Source organism: Nansenia antarctica, assembly GCF_963989245.1.
Source record: "Nansenia antarctica genome assembly, chromosome: 5".
Classification (NCBI taxonomy): domain Eukaryota; kingdom Metazoa; phylum Chordata; class Actinopteri; order Argentiniformes; family Microstomatidae; genus Nansenia; species Nansenia antarctica.
In genome coordinates, this window is record NC_137690.1 from 52,730,481 (window position 1) to 52,749,268 (window position 18,788).

Below are 18,788 nucleotides of genomic sequence, written 5' to 3' on the forward strand. Positions count from 1 at the left end.
GACACACAACCAAACCCCATCCTCCATTATGGACTTTCTGACACTTCCCATAATGCAGTAATCCAAAAATCATGTTAGCGTACCTTCGGGATCAAATACAGACTGTGCACCTTCAATCCCATCTCCCTGTAAGCAGCAAGCCCGTCTGACTTTGGAGATTTATTTCAACACTCTGGATTATCATTGCCCCCTGAAAACATCCCCCTCATATCAGCGTATTGAGCCTACACACCCCAAGGTACACATGATGCAATAATCCCTGCTTCCTTTTCTCCATCCCTCCCTCCCTCCCTCCATCCACACACACCCGTGTGTGTACAGGAGCCAGATCCTTCTGACATACAAGGGCTTATCTGTGGGACGTTAAGTACCATTCCTATGATTTTATGCATTCATGTGGGTTTTTGTAATGTCGCTTCATATATTGGATTACTTACATTGTGCTGCATACACAGTATAGAGAATTCCCAAAGCTACCTCTCGGATGGATAGTGTGTGTGTGTGTGTGTGTGTGTGTGTGTGTGTGTGTGTGTGTGTGTGTGTGTGTGTGTGTTCGTGTGTGTGTGTGTGTGGGGGGGGGGGTCTACTCTTACATGATAATTTCCTCTGCTGACATCTGGAATGACAAACCTACAACATGAATACATTTCATGTTATACAATTGAATGGTGGTATGGTTTTTTGTTTATTCATGCCCTAAACAAAATAGATTGTTTACATTAATTCGAATTTGGCCAAGAGTCCAAGAAAAATATTCAATGTACAAAAAGTCACCTATAGTTGGTTTTTTTGCATTGCTATTTCCATAACAACAGCACAAATACGAGAATAAAGAGGAAATAAAGAAAATTAGACATAGCCTATAAACATTGAAGAAAGCAATATGTAACCAAATTTTAATTCATGAAACCTGCCACCTCTTCTATCTTTGAAGACAGCAGCATATCAGTAACATAAGCTCGACTTGCGTCAAGCCTATCCCTTTGATTACATGTTTGTTATCTACAAAATATACTGAGGGGGCGTCCTTGATAAACTCCTGAGATAAATTCTTTACAATAAAAACGTTCCGAGGAAGATGATGATTTGCGGAGGAATAGCCGGTCGAGATGGCGCGCGTCGCAGTTGGTTCTGTTCCCAGCATCCCTCCCGCCGGGGGTCTCGGTGGCCCGGATCACTAATGAGACTAGCGTTATTAATCCTTGCAATGGGGTACATGAATTCACTCTCGAGCAAAGGCTTCAACAGCCGCCTTGGCCCATAAAACCTGGAATGTATTCCTTTCAAGTCCTCTGCTGATTATCTACTCTGACAACAATATGGTAAGACTTCCCTTCCCCTGTCGCGCTGCGCTTGGCCCCGGGCCATAGGAGGTCACCCAGAGACACTTGGGCTTTTATGGGTGGTCAAGGAACACGCTGACAGGTCAGAGCGGGTGCTCCTTTACGACTGGACCTAAACATCGGCCTCATTTGGAATTAGTTTATGTAAAGGTGATGTATAAATCACATTTATTTTGTTTTCGGCCTTCAAACGACTTTTGGAGTCGTTCTGGAAAGACTAACAAACGTAGAAGCCTTGCTGTTATAACCGTTAAAACGGATAGCGTTGCGCTTTTATTGTTTGTTTTATCGAGTTTTTCTCACCACATGCATGCAGTCATCTGTGAAACATAGCTGTAAAGTATAATGATCGGTTGTGAGTAATTCATATAAAATGATTTTTACTCGAGGCTTACTCTAGCCTTCTTGTCTCGTTTAAAAACCGTGTGACTGTGGTTTAGGCCTGATTTTAAGATCAAGGACATATACATTTATTAGGCCCATAGGTCTACCCTTACTATTTACCACAACAGAGAAACGATTTATTGTTATTTATTGATATTACTCGAAACCATAAAATGCGCGGTATGGCGGGGTTTGACTAACGAGGTGTTGACAGCTGTTTAGATGAGAAATACAGAGAGCGGCGGCCTAAAGCAAAGCCAATGTCAAGTTCACGTCTTACCTAGTGGACTACCGTGCGTTTCTGCCCTCAGCTCACTGTCGGCTCTCAGCGCTGAGGGGAGTAGTTGGGGTAGGGGGAATGAAAGACGGCTGTTCAGGGAGGCAATGACATGTTATTGTCACATCTCATCTGGATGTGGAAGTGTGACATGGCAGGTCTCAGGATGTCTGTGGTTCAGATTGTCTGCCCAATCCATGAGCCATTTTAAATGAGTGTGTGTGTGTGTGTGTGTGTGTGTGTGTGTGTGTGTGTGTGTGTGTGTGTGTGTGTGTGTGTGTGTGTGTGTGTGAGTGTGTGTGTGTGTGTGTGTGTGTGTGTGTGTGTGTGTGTGTGTTAAGCAATGTTGGTATTAGGTTCCTGGCTACAATAAAACCTATTGATACAAGTTGTCTCTCAGGTGAATTTAACATTCAAACTGATTAAGACTTTGTAGGAGCATTTCCAGTACTTTTGGATTTCCATTTCAACAATAACAGGCTGGTAACATAGTGGTTAGCATTGCTTCATCTTCTGATTGCTCTGAACATTTTCTCCAAAGCCTCAGAGACTCATAGAGGAGGAACATTTAGGACAGTCCCTCATGATTTCACCCCAGTCTAAAAGCAAATTATTGATTTTGAGTTGCCCTGTTTCACCTAACCCTTTAGCCAAAGCTCTCCGGTCCTGTGTCATCTTTAGCATGTTCCCCTGTAGAATTCACTGGGCGAGGAGAGAAAAGGGGGTGGATTCAAATCAGTTCAAATCAGTTCAGGTCATGTTTGGTTGTTGGTGGTTGGTGCATCTGCTTTCAGATATCAGGGATGGACTCTTCTTCGCCAAGAGGAGGGGGCTATAGGCCATAACTGACATTTTGCGCCACACAGCTCCAGTCCCCAAACGGGACTGACAGACAGCTTTTATTTGCTTTTTATGCATGAGCCAATCTGCTTCCAACCGTGTGCTCTCCCTTAGCTTTTCATAGATTTGTATCCCCTTTTCCCCAAATTCATCTCACCCCCCACCCCCCTGCTCACCCATAAGACATGCCCCAGCCCTGTCACACACACGCATGCACGCACATGCATGCACGCACGCACACATGCACACACGCATACACAGAGGAAAATGGTTTTTATACTCAAGGCAAGGTGTGGTGTCCCTGCTGAACTAAGCTGGTACCTAACCCCTACAGCACCCATCAGCACAGATGCACACACACGCGCACACAAACACACACACACACACACACACACACACACACACACACACACACACACACACATGCCTATTTTTATACTATTCATATTATAAAGGAGGAAATTAAGTCATTCTCTATGCCTATATACTGTATTACCTACTCTATTTATGCTCAAGACATACTATAGAAATGGTCTATAGAAATGGTTAAAAGCAGGTAGCACTCTCATCAGCACCCTGGGATTGCAGGCATGTGTCTCTCCCATGCCACTGTCTAGTTGATAAGACCCTTGTGAGTCACGTGCACTATGCTACACAGCATAGGAGAATGGGAGTATGTCAGGTGAGAATGTGTATAATTGTGTGTGGTTGCTCCTCAAAGGTGGGATTGCAGTACACAGCTTTACACCCACACACCCACCCACAGACACACACACACCCCCCCCCCCCCCCCCCCCCCCCCCCCCCCCCCCACACACACACACACACACACACACACACACACACATTTTGAGTCCTTTAAATCAGAAATTGATTACAGTAATGTCTAAAAGAGGGCATTAAGGCTTTTTCAATCTTAGCCTAGGGTATTTCTGCTGTTTGCTTAGCTCCATCACTAGAGCGCTGTTCGTAGTTACAGTGGAACACGCAGACTAGGCCACTGAGAAAGAAAACACTGCTGTAGGTTTCTGTATTTTGCTCGAAAACATGTTACAGAGTGACTGTTGACATTATCATCGGACACATTTTTGGTGGATTGTGATTTTCTGTTGTGTTTTGTGTGCAACCATATTGTGTCCAATTTCGTTAATCAATTTAGCCTAGGCTATAGTTTATAGTTGTTATAGATTTTATTTTTTGAAAACTGGTCTTTGTTATTTTCAGACAATAACTTCATTAGACCCCAATAATAAAACATCATGGTATGTATAATTATAGATCAGATAAGATAATATTTTGACAATTATAAAGTTGCCCTGAAGATATTTAGGCTACTACGTCCACACTCGAGGTGGCAATGTCTCTTTTTTCTCTCTCTCTCTCTTTTTGAGGCACCCTGTCAAGCCTCTCTATATCGTAGTATGTTGGTGTCACCGGCGCGTGCGGGGTATTAAGAGTTTTGATAACGCCGTGCCTCTTTCCATAGCTGTCTCTTCGTTCAACATCACAGGTTACCTCAGACGGAAAAATAATTGGCCATTTTTCCTCTGCTTGGAGAAAAGCAATCCTGGGAGATTGACATCTCCATGTCTCTTTCATATAACCGATTGATTATGAACAACCTAACCCTAACAAATTACGTTAAGTTACATTTATGTTTTTTTGTTTTTTTATCTAAGAGTTTCTCGGAATCTTTATTAAGTTGATCCGAATACAGCGTGTATGGAATTACATTTCCATATTCATGTATTCCTTTCCGAAATGTAAATAGGCCTACATTATTTGCTTGGTTGAAGATTAAGATTGCGATTTAGGAATATAACATCTATTTTCCCTTCAGTCTATTATTATGTTATGGAATGTAGGACTAGAAATATAGGCGTAGGTTGTACACTGTATAAACAATTTAATATAGGATACTGTAGGTTATTCAATGTAGGCCTATTCATGAAATTCACAGGATATTCACTAAATGGCAATTTTAGAAACGAGAGAAGCTATAAATTAGTTTATTTATTTTTTTAAAGTGTAAACCACATGGAGCCCCCCACTGTGATATTTTCTGTTTTCTTTACAAGTTCACCTCATATTTACTGGAAACTAATATTTGTCACTTGCTTCAGTATAAGAGGAAGATCGGATGCCATTCAAATGTCCTGTGAAATAAATCAACAACGTTCTGTTTGATTTGTCATTTTAATTTCTTCCGTGTCCGATTTTTTCCCATTGCCAAGAACGGACACGGAAAGTCTCGACCAATTAGGGAATTGGTCTGGGTAGCCCGACACTCAGCGCACGTGCAGATTGATTGAAGCGCTGCGAATTGTTTGTGGAAAGATGACTTTGTTTTAATGCAGATATGTGTTGTTTTAACTTCACCGGTAAGCTCCCGCGTTGCAGGCCTAGACAACTATTACTGCGATAAAGAATGCCTCAAGCAAATCGAATAATCCAGAATATTCTTGAATTTTGAATTCGAGGTAATGTCTTTATGATTCAGCCTGTGGAAATTAGCTACGCTGCGTGCTCTGATATCGGTGGGTTAGAAAGGGATATTTGACTTTCTTCCAAAACTGTCTAAAATGTTAGGCTAATCAAGAGTCAATACATATAGGCATATTATTTTATATCCGGAATTCCCCCTAAAAGTTACACTTTTAAAACATTGAACATGTTATGTTAATGTAGAATGACACAAGCCCGCTTCTCAGAATATTGATGACAAGTGATTTTGTAATAGGCTATAAGGAAGTCGGTACAAATGGAAAATTGCTCAAAGAAGTTGTCGATTGTGGTATGTCTCATTGAATTAAATCAGTGAGTTCGACCAATGGACATGGGAAGGTCTGTATTCCATGGATCCCCAAAAGCTCCTCCCCTGACTTTGGGTGTGTGTGAATAGGGCGATCATATAAGAGCCCTGAACAGTTCCTGTGCAGATCAGAAGAGTTGAGAGAAAATCCGTCTAGGTGCAGCAGAGAAGGTCAACTTCGGTTAACAGCGGAGGGACGCAGACGGAGGACAGAGAGACCAGGACGCGCGAGTGCATGGTGTTGCGTCGTTGGTGCACGGTTGTGAGTGTATTTGGAACCTTGAATTCTGACGTTTTGTTTTGTTTTGATATAACAAAATAATGCAGTTAGAGAATATTCTTCCCAGCGCAACCATCAACTTGCCCAAGACGTTTTATAATCTCTCATCGTCAGATAGTGCCAACAACAGTCCAGTGTCGTCACAGATTGAGTACCAAGAAGTTAACCGGACGGAACCCGAACCAAATAACGATCCCAAGAAATATTTGAGCGGAGTAGGGACCGCCATGATGGGTGAGGGAGAGGGCGACACCTTTACCGGGACTAAAGCTGCCCCTGATGGAAGAAAAGGCTCACCGGTCCTCGGTGAGGATGACCTCTCCAGCGGCCGGCGGTACAATGTTGACGAACTTGGCTCTGATAGATACTTTATCTCGTCCTCTCAGACCAGCTCCGATGTGGCAAACCCGTGTTCCCTCTTCCCCTACGCAGGACAAACTGGAACAGTGTATAGTGGGTCAAACGGGTCCAGGTACTCGGCCTCTCTGCATTACGGATCCGTCCTGCCACCGACGGGGTTTCCATCTTCCGTGTGCACTAGCCGGAGTCAGTTTGGCAGTGGGTACCAGTTCGGCCAGGGTCCAGGCTGCCTGTATCCTTCATATCCGGGAACAGGTTCGAGCATTGGCTCCATGTCTCTCCCGGGGTCCACCGCGGGAGCGAGGGCTCAAGTTTATCTTTGTAACCGGCCCCTGTGGCTCAAGTTTCACCGACACCAGACGGAGATGATCATCACGAAACAGGGCAGGTAGGAATATGTTCATGACGTTTATTATTTATATAATAAATAATAATAATAAAAACTTCCGATCCAGTATGATTTAGTTTTTCGGTGTGCGTCAGATTTAAGCACTATTTACGTGCACGCTTCTTTTTTTGTATTATGCTTAACAATGCACTGGGTTGCAAGAGCTGCTTTTCATCCAAACGTCGACATTGTTTGTTTGTTTACATATTATTATTAATGTGGCAATAATGCGCAAGCATATTTTGACCTTGTGTTCCTTCCCATTTGTTTTCGATCAAGTAGCCTAATATAATATATGATCTAAAGTAGCCTCTACACTTTGCATTGACTACTTTATTTCTGGCCCAGTTTCTCCCCTGGAGAGTTTGCAGCGTTTTGTTGGGTGAGTGCACCTTATCGTATTTGATAAGTAGCCTAATATGTTGGCATCGAATATGTTTATTGCTTTCAGGCGGATGTTCCCATTCCTCAGTTTCAACATCACCGGACTGAACCTCACGGCCCATTATAACGTCTTTGTGGAGGTTGTGTTGGCCGATCCGAATCACTGGCGATTTCAAGGAGGAAAGTGGGTGACCTGCGGAAAAGCAGACAACAACATGCAAGGTGAGAATACAATAGGACAATTCAATATATAGAACCTATAGGCCTATGACAGAAACAAGACAGCTACTATCATTATATCTGATTATTATTATTATTATTATTATTATTATTATTATTATTATTATTATTATAAGTATTATTATTATTTTAAAAAGGGATTGGTGTCAAAATGAATTTTGTCATTAGAGGTCGATTCAATTCACATTATTTGCCTTTGAATAGCGCCTATTTACACTTTTCGGTCACAAGCTCGTTAGACACGTTCAATTAGGCAGCGCTTGTGTTCATGACCTCAATATCTGCGAGGTATTTCTGGTCACTGCGAAGCTCACATCACTGTTCTCTCGATCAATAATGTCTTGTGATAACATATTTTATCCTTCAAAAATAATATATTTCTTGAAGACATTTGACAGTCCTGTAAGAACTGTGACTGATTAGCTGTGCAGTGATGAATTTTCGTTTTAAATATTTCAACCTTTTTTTAAAACAATTGATTGAAGCTGTTCTTGTTTTCTGCTGAAACATTTAATTAATTAATGTTTGACCATCATATTAAAGCTCTAGTTGATCCTATTTCTTGACGATGCTTCGTGACAAATTAAGCATTTAAAATTCAACCAATGGTTGGTGGATTGTAACCACAATATCACAATTATGTAATGATTTGACAACCATTGGGATGTTTTGGTAAATTTAGCCTAATTACTCAAGGGAGGTGCACCAAAACTGCTCAGACATGGAGCCCACACCCAATAGTTATTATGTGACTAAAGGCTATCAGGGTCATGCCATGAAGTATAACAACTTAGGGTTGTATGCTGTAGGCTCATTAGAGCTCTATAATGTTATATGCTCATTAGATTTTTGATGGGCCTTTTTCTAAAACAGCATTTAGCAAATCTGTCCTTTTTGAACCACTGAAACTGATCTTCCTTTTTTTAATTTTATTTTTTAAATGTCTCCAATTACAGGCAACAAAATGTATGTTCATCCCGAATCCCCAAACACTGGTGCTCACTGGATGAGACAAGAGATTTCATTCGGCAAACTGAAGCTTACTAACAACAAAGGGGCCAACAACAACAACACACAGGTGACTAGGCCAACACCATCTGACTTTACAAGATACAAGAGGTTTATTAGGTTTACTCCGGTTATACAAGTAGGCTACAATCGTGTGAGATAGGCCTACTCCAATCAGCAATTAAAAAAAAATAAAAAGCAATGGATTGCCTTTGAACGTGGGTGCCTTTGAATACCTGTGTTTTTAATGAGGACATTGCAACCAATTATTTAAAAATTCAAATAATGTATATTAGTGATCGCAACAACAATCCACCACCACCAGAAAGAGAAAAATGTGTTAAATTGCTATTTGGGAAGGCCTTTCCCCTTGAACCTCAAGCATATACATGCACATTCATACTTTTTGTTTGTCCTTGTAGATGATAGTCATGCAGTCCCTGCACAAATACCAGCCTCGGCTGCACATCGTAGAGGTGACTGAGGATGGCGTAGAGGACGTGAGCACGGAGGCCAAGACTCAGACCTTCACCTTCCCAGAGAACCAGTTCATCGCCGTCACCGCTTACCAGAACACAGACGTAAGCTGCCTGCTATACTGTCAATCTTTTCATTCATTCATTCAGGCCCATGATGAGAGATCTCTGAGGGGAGCCCTGACCAAGAGACGATATCACAATAAACCACACAGCATAAACTGCAATGCAATACAACAACCATGAAACAGAGATTTTGTATTTAAAAAATGTACATGTCATCAGTCCATTTTTTGTTAAAGCAGGTATAACAGAGTATGCCTGTTTTTGGTGATCTGGCTGATGTTCCTGTACGATTCTTTATTCACCAACGCCTTTACCATGTCATTATGTTTCTATCAATCTGAACATAGCTTTAATATCTATTCTCTCATATTTACAGATCACACAGCTGAAGATTGATCACAATCCCTTCGCAAAGGGCTTCAGAGACAATTACGACTCGTAAGTCACAAGCTGTGCATACATGTTGTATGGCTTACAGGACATTCTGTATGTGGTTTGTGGTCATTAGTCCCCACAACTTGTTTGTTATTGCAATGACTCATCTAGGCTTCTCGTCTTTCTTTCCGTCCTTCTTTCTCTTACATTTTTTTCTTCTTCTTGTTAACAGGATGTACACCGCCCCAGAGAGCGACAGACTGACCCCGTCCCCGACAGACTCCCCCCGCTCACACCAGATTGTGCCAGGCGCCCGCTACGCCATGCAGCCCTTCTTCCAGGACCAGTTTGTCAACAACTTGCCCCAGAACCGCTTCTACACCGGGGAGCGTGCTGTGCCCCAGACCAACGGCCTGCTCTCCCCCCAGGGCGAAGACGCCGCCGCGGCCGCCGCCGCACAGCGCTGGTTCGTCACGCCGGTCCAACAGACAGGATCCAACAAGCTGGACCTGTCCTACGACAACGACTACTCTGCCAGCAGCCTGCTGTCCTACGGCATCAAGCCCCTGGGTCCCCTCCAGACCTCCCATGCCCTCAGCTACTACCCTGACTCAGCCTTCGCATCCATGGCTGCAGGCTGGGGCACCAGGAGCACTTACCAGAGGAAGATGACCACAGGCCTGCCCTGGTCCCCCAGGCCCAGCCCCCCAGCCTTCCCAGAAGACCAGCTGGCTGGAGCTGGGCCTGGCAAGGACAAGCTGACTGAGGAGAGTACCGCCGCCTCAGCCTGGATCGAGACGTCCCACTCGCTGAAATCGGTGGACTCTAGCGACTCCGGGGTGTACTCCACGGTGTGCAAGAGGCGCAGGATGTCTCCTGGGGGGTCGAGCACGGAGAACTCCCCCACCATCAAGTGTGAGGACTTGACCACGGAGGAGTTCAACAAAGATAACCCCAAAGGCATGGGGTACTATTTCTACACAAGCCCCTAATTGAAAGACTTTGTATTTATTGAAAAATGAACATCTTTTATTCTTTTTGTTTTTAAATTGAGTGAGTGCTTCCCCCCTTTTAATGCCCTTTCTTAACTTTTATCTAAAGGTGCCAAAGCTTCATGCTCCCAAGCAGCAAGCTGCACCGGTTATACCCAGCTCATGCCTTGAACACACACATGCACACACACACACACACACACACACACACACACACACACACACACACACACACACACACACACACACACACACACATTGTGAAAAATGGTTGGTTTTAAAAGCATGTCCCCATACCATAATTATTTTTTACAAATGTGATTTTATTTAAGGTCCTTTTGTTGTACAGTATTTGTGCACTTTAGAATGTGATGTATCTTGTACAAATTGTCTTCATGGAGGTGTTATGAAATGGGTAATAAAAACAAGATTTTCATAAAGCAGTGTCCCATTTTGTCCTTAGCCAGATACGGTACTGATACTATAGGGTTAGGGTTAGTATAATAGATACTGAAAATGTTTGCAAGATTTGATGGGGACTGAAATCCCCATATAAATACATTTGCATAATGTCGAATTCTCAGCCACAATCAAACTAAAAAAGCTATCAAACACATGTTAGAGTTTTTGGCTATAGTTTGCATATAAAAAATAGATAAATATGATGTAATCTATACACTTACTGCACGCAATTCATACAACTTTTTTGACGTTTATGTGTGTGTTTGGTTTTATCCATGAGTAGCCTGAAAAAGTCTTTGTTTCCTAACAACGGCTTTGATATTATAATAATTTCGATCAGTTTATTTAGATTTCCAAATGAGATCGAAAAGAAAATCAGTGAGTGGGTCACACTTGCGTTATATTTCACACCTGAACATTAGCAAATAAAACGAAGATTTTACTCTCTTTCTATTTACTCTATTTTTAAAATAATGGTAATGAAATATAATCAATAGCCTATGCTAATGCAATTATTATTTATTGAAATTGCATTAGACAGGTTAGTGCGCATAATGTTACAATGATAAAGATGAGCATTACAAATAATAAAATAAATAAAATATGATCGTCATCATTCGGCTTTACAAACAGGTCAGCGTGGGGGATTAAGCCTCTCCTGACAGCGTTACGAAATAAACTGCACACCAGTCAACCAACGAAAAGTTAGTTAGATTCCCTCCCGTTAACTTGATGCCCATGACGCATGACGTGAAAACGCAAAAAAAAAAAAAACTCAACCACCCTTAACCCAATTCACACTACAGCCGTTTTCAGACTATCGGCACCAAGCCGTAGTGTGCTGGCAGCGATGTTTTCCTTTCATATTGCATTTTTCTGCACAGTTCAGTATGTTAAAATGGTGCTCAGCTGGCCCCACAACATGATGCCAGCCCCCTTGTAGCCTAATCTTGCTGAGTGGCGGGCATTCCGTGATGATGTCTAAACCCGACAATCGCGAGGTTGCCCAGGCACGCACTCGCACTGTTGGTAATGCATCTTTTTGAATTCAGCCCCTGCCATACAAGATATGTAATGGGCAACGTTCAATGAAAATAGACTGTTCTATACCATGCCGTACTGAATGAGGTCTGGCACAGGACAGCTCAGCTCGGTCCCATATGTCAGAGATCCATGGGTTCTGAGAATCGGGTAATAGGCCATAAGGCCATAGCGCCAAGCCAAACCATACTGTGCTGGCTCTTATTTTCCTTTCGCATTGTTCTTTCCTGTACTGTTCTAACAACTTGTATTATGTGTAACCTGTCTAGACCAGTTCAGCTCGGTTCGGCTCTGTGGTTTTCTCTGGGTCAACCCAGATTAAACTCAGCTTTTAGCTTTTATTCGTCATACTATTCCTTTTACATGCATTAACCCTTTAGATTGCACTAACATTCTAATGTCCATTCCCAAATGCTTGGGTATAGGAATTAATTGAGATGTCATAACACAATATTACCATTTGCAGCACTCAGCTCAATTCTCTCATTAGTGAAACACACTTCAAATCTCTCTCCCATTTGAATTGATACTTCAGAATTGTAATTAATTCTGTTGTCAGACTTCTTGACAGAAAGTGAAGAGCCTGACTAACTCCAATTAGCACCTTCTAACGAGGTAGAGTTCTGATTGCTCTGGCCTCTCAGGAAAGCTGCAAGAAATAGACTCTAGGGAGGCTTGGAGAACTAAAAATGTACCTTGTTTGCTCTGTGTGATTTTCATGACAGTGAACCAAGTCTGGGATCCGAAAGATCTCATAAGAAGCTCCGATTGGCTTGTGAATGTTTGTTCGTGAATGGTATGTGATTGTGATTTATGTGATAAATAGGTTGATATTGTTGACGTCACACCTGCAATTTTCTCTGAGCTGTAGTATTGCACATAGTCATGTAGGTGAATCATTCCAAGTGAGTTTTGCCTTGAAGGAGACCAGCACTTTTTATGCACATTCTTACAGTAGATCATTGAGATAGATCATTTAATAGTAGAAGACAATACCCCTGAGATCTCAACAGTGCCTAGTCATGTGACCTTGGTCCCTGAGCCTACACTAGAGTGCCACATTTGCACAGTTGCTTGAGGGCTGTAGTACATGCATGATACTATGTCTTGTCCTCCTGGTTCTTACAGTCAAATTCCTGATATTATGAGACTTGAGAAGAATTTGCTTAGTTTGACCTTCATAGAAAAAGTGTATATGCATGCTTTTGCATTTATTTGATGTGACCTCAGCCCAGAAGAACATGTGAGAAGGATGAGGGAGAAAGAAGGCAAGAGCCTTTAAGTGGGCTGGACTGCACTTATATAGCGCCTTTATCCAAAGCGCTTTACAACGGCCTCTCATTCACCCATTCACACACCAATGGCGGCAAGCTACCATGCAAGGGGCCGGCCCGCTCACTGGGAGCAATTTGGGGTTCAGTGTCTTGCCCAATTGCAATTTGGGGTTCAGTGTCTCCTGTGCCACAGCCGCCCCTGTGGTGTTGTTGGAATGGTGTTAACATTACACAAGAATGCCATGCATCTTGTTTAGAAGTGCCATTTCCCTGCAGTGTCGGCTACCGTATGCAGGTCTCTAATAGCTCTCTCTTCCTTAACTGCTCCTCCTGAGACATCTGCTTCCCCCTATACTGTGTCTCCTAAGATTTCTACTTCCCCCCCTTGTACTGTTTCTCCAGTGTCTATTAAAAAAATAAATATATTATAATAATCTTTATTTGTTCTTCTATCACGACGACTGCCAATGGCCTGCCTTGACCTGACTGCCCTGGCCTGAGCAAAGATTACCGTACTCATCCTGCTATGACTGGTGAATTGATGATTCACTTGCTTAGTTAAATGTATCGATTATAAGTGGCTTTGGAATAAGGCGTCTGCTAAATGGCAAAAATGTAAATGTAAATGTAAATGTTCATTTATTTAATGGCTCTCTTCCTGGACCAAAACAAGTGAGTGTGCCTAGGGAGCAGCGACAAGTCGGAAGTCCAACAACAAGTCGATAGGCGCTGTGCCGTTCGCTCCCAACCATTCATGCAAGAAGTACAGTAATCAATAGACACTACAACAGCATGCTCTCTGCAAACTCAGACATTGTTGACTAGGAGACATGCACAGTTTGACCCAGGCCAGGAAGAAGTGAAGAACCAACTCATAATCCCCAAGTGTTAGCATTGTTATCTGAGCTTCCGTAATTGGCTGGCTTCACTCATAGTATGAATTACATTATCTATCAGGTTTAATTAGCCATTACCAACATAGGAAAACATTGTAATCTGAATATTGAAAATATTGACACAGGGAAAAGAAAAGTGAAAAGTATATATTATAGTATATTATATATTATACAGTAAGGACTAATGTGTGTATGTCCTACCATGTGGCCTCAACTCATACCACTGTGTGGCTTTCACATAAGAAAGGCCAAAGAGGCTAGAGAGACAGCCAGAGAGCCAAAGAGGCTAGAGAGACAGCCAGAGAGCCAAAGAGGCTAGAGAGACAGCCAGAGAGCCAAAGAGGCTAGAGAGACAGCCAGAGAGCCAAGGAGGGTTGACATCCTCAGAACCTGAGGCAGTTTCCACACCTCTGGAGTCAATGCTCTCACAGGGTAACCAGGGCCACAGGCAACATACTGTATGTCTGGGTCAGCACTCCCCCCCTACCCCTCCCCACATGAAAAAGTAACCAAAGGACAGAGGAGCGGTGTGACCTGCTCCTCTAGAGGTCGGATTGTGTTTGAAGTTAAATTACATTAATATCCGAAGTGATATAAAGAGTTTACCTCGATCAATTCTCTTCATCGATATCACATTTTTTCACAATTTTGCATGCTATACGATGCCACATTTTTTTTCCCGAGACGGTAAACACGGCCTAAGTCACATCCAGTTTTCTCCAACTGGAGAATGTGTCATGTCCGGTTTCAACGCCAAATTTCCATACCATTGGTCGGCCAACCCAAAACAAAAAAAACAAAAAATCTGATACATGAGCAAGGTCAAAGGTCAAAGATGGTGCCAAAATATCTCCAAATGGCCTAAACATATAGGTGTCCGCCTAAACATACCTGTACTAAAACAGGTACAAAGTTGCATTTGCTCACATTACTAGCATCAACTTTGGCACAAGTACTAATAAGACCCTGGAGTACTGATTCCTAGATGATTTGGGCTTGGTTATCAGGTTTCCAAGGTGATATTCACTGTAAAAGCTGTTGTTTTTTTAGGCGGAGACTGAATTTGAGATGTTTTATAATGTTCTAGCTCTATTTGCTCTGACACAGTAACATAGATTTTGATTCTGACACTTCTACAGCCACCCCACAGGTGTTAGCTTTCATTTGATAACAATATCATTATGAAGGCCCTTGTGATTGTGGAGATATTCTATATTCACTGTGGGCATGTCATTTCGAGCAGAAAACCAGAAAAATTAGGTGGATAAGAAGAGGTTAAGAAATGTTCATGATTGAGAAAATCTATTGGAATAATGGATGAATTGACTTATCACTGTTCTGACAACACAATTATGTTGAAGGGACTTTATTTGACCAAGGACCCTGATGAATTTTAGGGATATCGCCATTTTGTGATTCCTCTTTGGAGACAAGAATTGTGTACTCATACCAGGCTTTATATGTAAGGTGGCTCAATAGGTGCCTGTTAGAGGAGTTTTGTAGCTCGTCAAAACATGGCATGTTCTTTTCCGCAAGCAATAGAGAAGTAATATCATCCGCGCCCTCAGTACCACCAACACACACACACACACACACGCACGCACGCACGCACGCACGCACGCACGCACGCACGCACGCACGCACGCACGCACACACACACACACACACACACACACACACACACACACACACACACACACACACACACATGCCTGTCTTTCTTAATATATATTTTCTTGTGTCTGTGACACTTCTGCAACACTGTCTAACATGTGTTCATCCAAGACTGTGATGTTTGTTTGATGTATCAGTTCGGTGACAAAGCCCAATGGTTGTTGTTATGAGACCATGTTGATCTTGACTACGGATCAGTGGTGTCGTAAGGCCTGGGTGCCCCCGGGGCTAAAATCTTGCCAAATTACAGCCCCCAATGTTTCAAGACCCTAACAACGCCTCTGCTAGCCTAAGGATGATCAATCAACTTTTGACTCTGTGTGAAATTACGCAGGAATCCATATAATATTTCTACGGAGGACACACAAAATGGATTCTCATACTGATGACCAGGCATTCATTTTAAAATCTGTCAGCAGCTCACGTCAACAACAACATCATCGTTGCTGATTGAGTCTTCTCCAGGGGAGCAGGACAGTCTTTGCGGTACAGAGCGCAGTGCTAACATGAAGGCTGGTGTGAGACTCAAGTGTGAGTTTGAGTCTTAACTTCGCAAGTTCCCAACTTCCTGTAATGGGGTGTTGAGTGTTAGCAGAGACACATAGGCGAGGGGAGAGGCGATGTAAGGGGCTTGATCTGCGGCCTTGGACTCCGTGAGTTAGTGCGCAGAGCAGGGCCCCATTCAGTGGTGCATGACTAATATCAAAGCAAGAGAGAAAATCCTGGGGCTAGGCTGCACTTAACAGTGCATTGATTTCAGAGCCCAGTGGTCTCTCCAGGGGGGGTGGTTGGCCACCTCTGCTGGTGGGTCTTCATCCGCCTGGATCCACACACCCACCTACCCACCCTGGTGTCCGTTTGGATGAACCAGACTGGATGGATCTCTCCATTCACCCCCCCCAAATCATGCACACATGCTCGCATACACGCATGCACGCACGCACGCACATACACACACACACACACACACACACACACACACACACATTCCCCCTGCCGAGCATCTCCAGGGGAGGTATACAGGGTTCAGGGGCACTAAAGCTCCCACAAGACCGCGAACATGGTTTGGTAGGGAGGGTGGTTGGGGAGCAAGTGGGAGTCAGGGGGGCGGTAGGGTGGAAAATATCTGTGGTCAAAATCAATGCATTGGCACTTTGGAGGAGCGCTCCAGCAGTTTGGGGAATTTCACATTCCCCTTTCCCCCTTCTCCCCTAACGCCTCGGAGAGCCACGCCACTGCAGGAAAATAACATCCCATCAATCTGTAGTGAGAGTGGGAGTTTTTAATTTGGTCATCCTTCGGCGTGAAACATTACTTATTTATCACATATTATATGGTGGCCGCATCATTAAACACTCATATCTGTTGCTTCTTACTGACGGTTTCTAACCCGTTACAACTGTAGAGGACACCAGTAAAGGCCATGCAAACACAAATTACTCAAATAATTGCATGCTGTCTGCTACCTTTCTCTTCTTAAGTTGGCTTACTTCTTTTATTTTTTTCTTATATTTATGACAATATGAAATTAGGGTTCGTTGATGGTTTGGACATAAACCAAAAATCAACATTAAGACCTCTATGTTTTATCACTTTATTTAGCTTATTCTACTTTATTATTACTTTCTAGAACTGTATTGTTGATTTTGTATCCTGCTGCAGTGCCAATGTCGAAGAACCTAACCTAAGAATTGTACTCTTGTGTACCTGTACACTGGATGTAATAAAGCAATTCTGATTCAGATTCTCTATGCCTCCCCATCTCCTTCAAGTGGGATGCCAGTGCCTGGTATGGTCTGCAACTGCATCTACTGTAAGTTGGGATGCTTTGATGAAGTCTCATGTCATGAGAGCTAAATGGACTACACTTATATAGCACCTTATTCCAAAGCGCTTTACAATGGCCTCTCATTCACCCATTCACACACACCTTCACACACCAATGGCGAAAACGCTACCATGCAAGGCACCGGCCCGCTCATTTGGGGTTCAGTGTCTTGCCCAAGGACACCTCGACACGTGGCCAGCTCGAAACCGCCGACCTTGCGATCATTAGACGCCAGCTCTACATCCTGAACCACAGCCGCCCCGAGAGGTAATAATGTAGCAGCATCTTGCAGCATCTTTCAGCATCCCCCAGTGCAGGGGGAGGCCTGATATGCATCCACGTGCGTGGTATTTCTGACGCACCTCCCAGCTGTATTCAGCAGTGCGTGTGTTTAAGAGCGGCATGCAGCATGTTGCCTTCCTTCCTCGCTAATGGGCTCTCAGCCTCCATAAGACTCAGGGTACAATTAAGAGGTGATAGTTTTGATCTCCCACCTCACAGTTCTATTTCTAGAGCTGCCGTGTGATTATGCCTTATTTGGGGGGTGGGTGGGGAGGAGGGTAGACTTCCATAAACTGTTGAGAAGCTGGCAGAGTTAAGTTTGTTTGAACCTGTCCGTTTGATTTTGTAGACGTCATTGTTTGTATTGTGGAGAGTGAAGCTGCCATAGCTGTCTGATCACAGCGCACAGCTATGTTGTCATGTTGAGTATGACTTAAGAGCGTTACAGGAGCAAAGAGTTCTGCTGCAAGCTTTTGTCCAGCCGCAAATCGAGTGTGTTTGTGCATTAAAAAAGTAAATGCGTATAGTGTTTAGACTTCAAAGTGAATATGGAAGCTTGCTGATCGCATCAATAATGTCACAACATATATGTTTTTATTACCTATAACCATTGTTAATGTCTTTGTATAAAATCAGCAAAATCCGTGATGTGTGTGGATCATACATTTCTGCCTGTGAAATGCTTCAGAATGCACCTTTAATATTACCTGTAAATTTGACACCCTCTTGGTGAGGGCAAAATTAAATGATAGTGGACTGCCACCTGCTGGATAAAATGAACAACTGCACAATTGAGTTTCTTTCTCTTCTCTGTTACTTGTATAAAACGTTCCATACAGCAGGCCCTGCTGTAAGCCCTGGAGTTCCTAGAGGTATAGCGGTTATTCCATGAAAATGATAGCTGTATGATAGATACATTATAAAGTTGGTTACTTAGGATTTGGTTACTCAAGTCCGGTTTGATTATTGTTACTAATTTTACCATCATGTTTCTTGCCCAACAAGAGAGGAGATAAGACTTTAGACCATGTCTACACCAACATCAAAGACGCATACAAGGCCCTCCCTCTCGCCCACTTGGGTCAGGCGGACCACATCACGCTGTT

General features: G+C 43.0%; 1 protein-coding gene across 1 annotated transcript; it reads left to right on the forward strand.

Annotated features, from left to right (window-relative positions):
* Nucleotides 1–5,977: 5,977 nt before the first annotated feature.
* Nucleotides 5,978–10,225, forward strand: eomesa (eomesodermin homolog a; the record flags this gene model as incomplete). Its single annotated transcript, XM_080530658.1, has 6 exons — nt 5,978–6,684; nt 7,136–7,290; nt 8,265–8,386; nt 8,739–8,897; nt 9,235–9,296; nt 9,466–10,225. 6 exons carry the CDS (start codon nt 5,978–5,980, stop codon nt 10,223–10,225), a joined length of 1,965 nt encoding a protein of 654 aa, XP_080386784.1.
* Nucleotides 10,226–18,788: the final 8,563 nt, after the last annotated feature.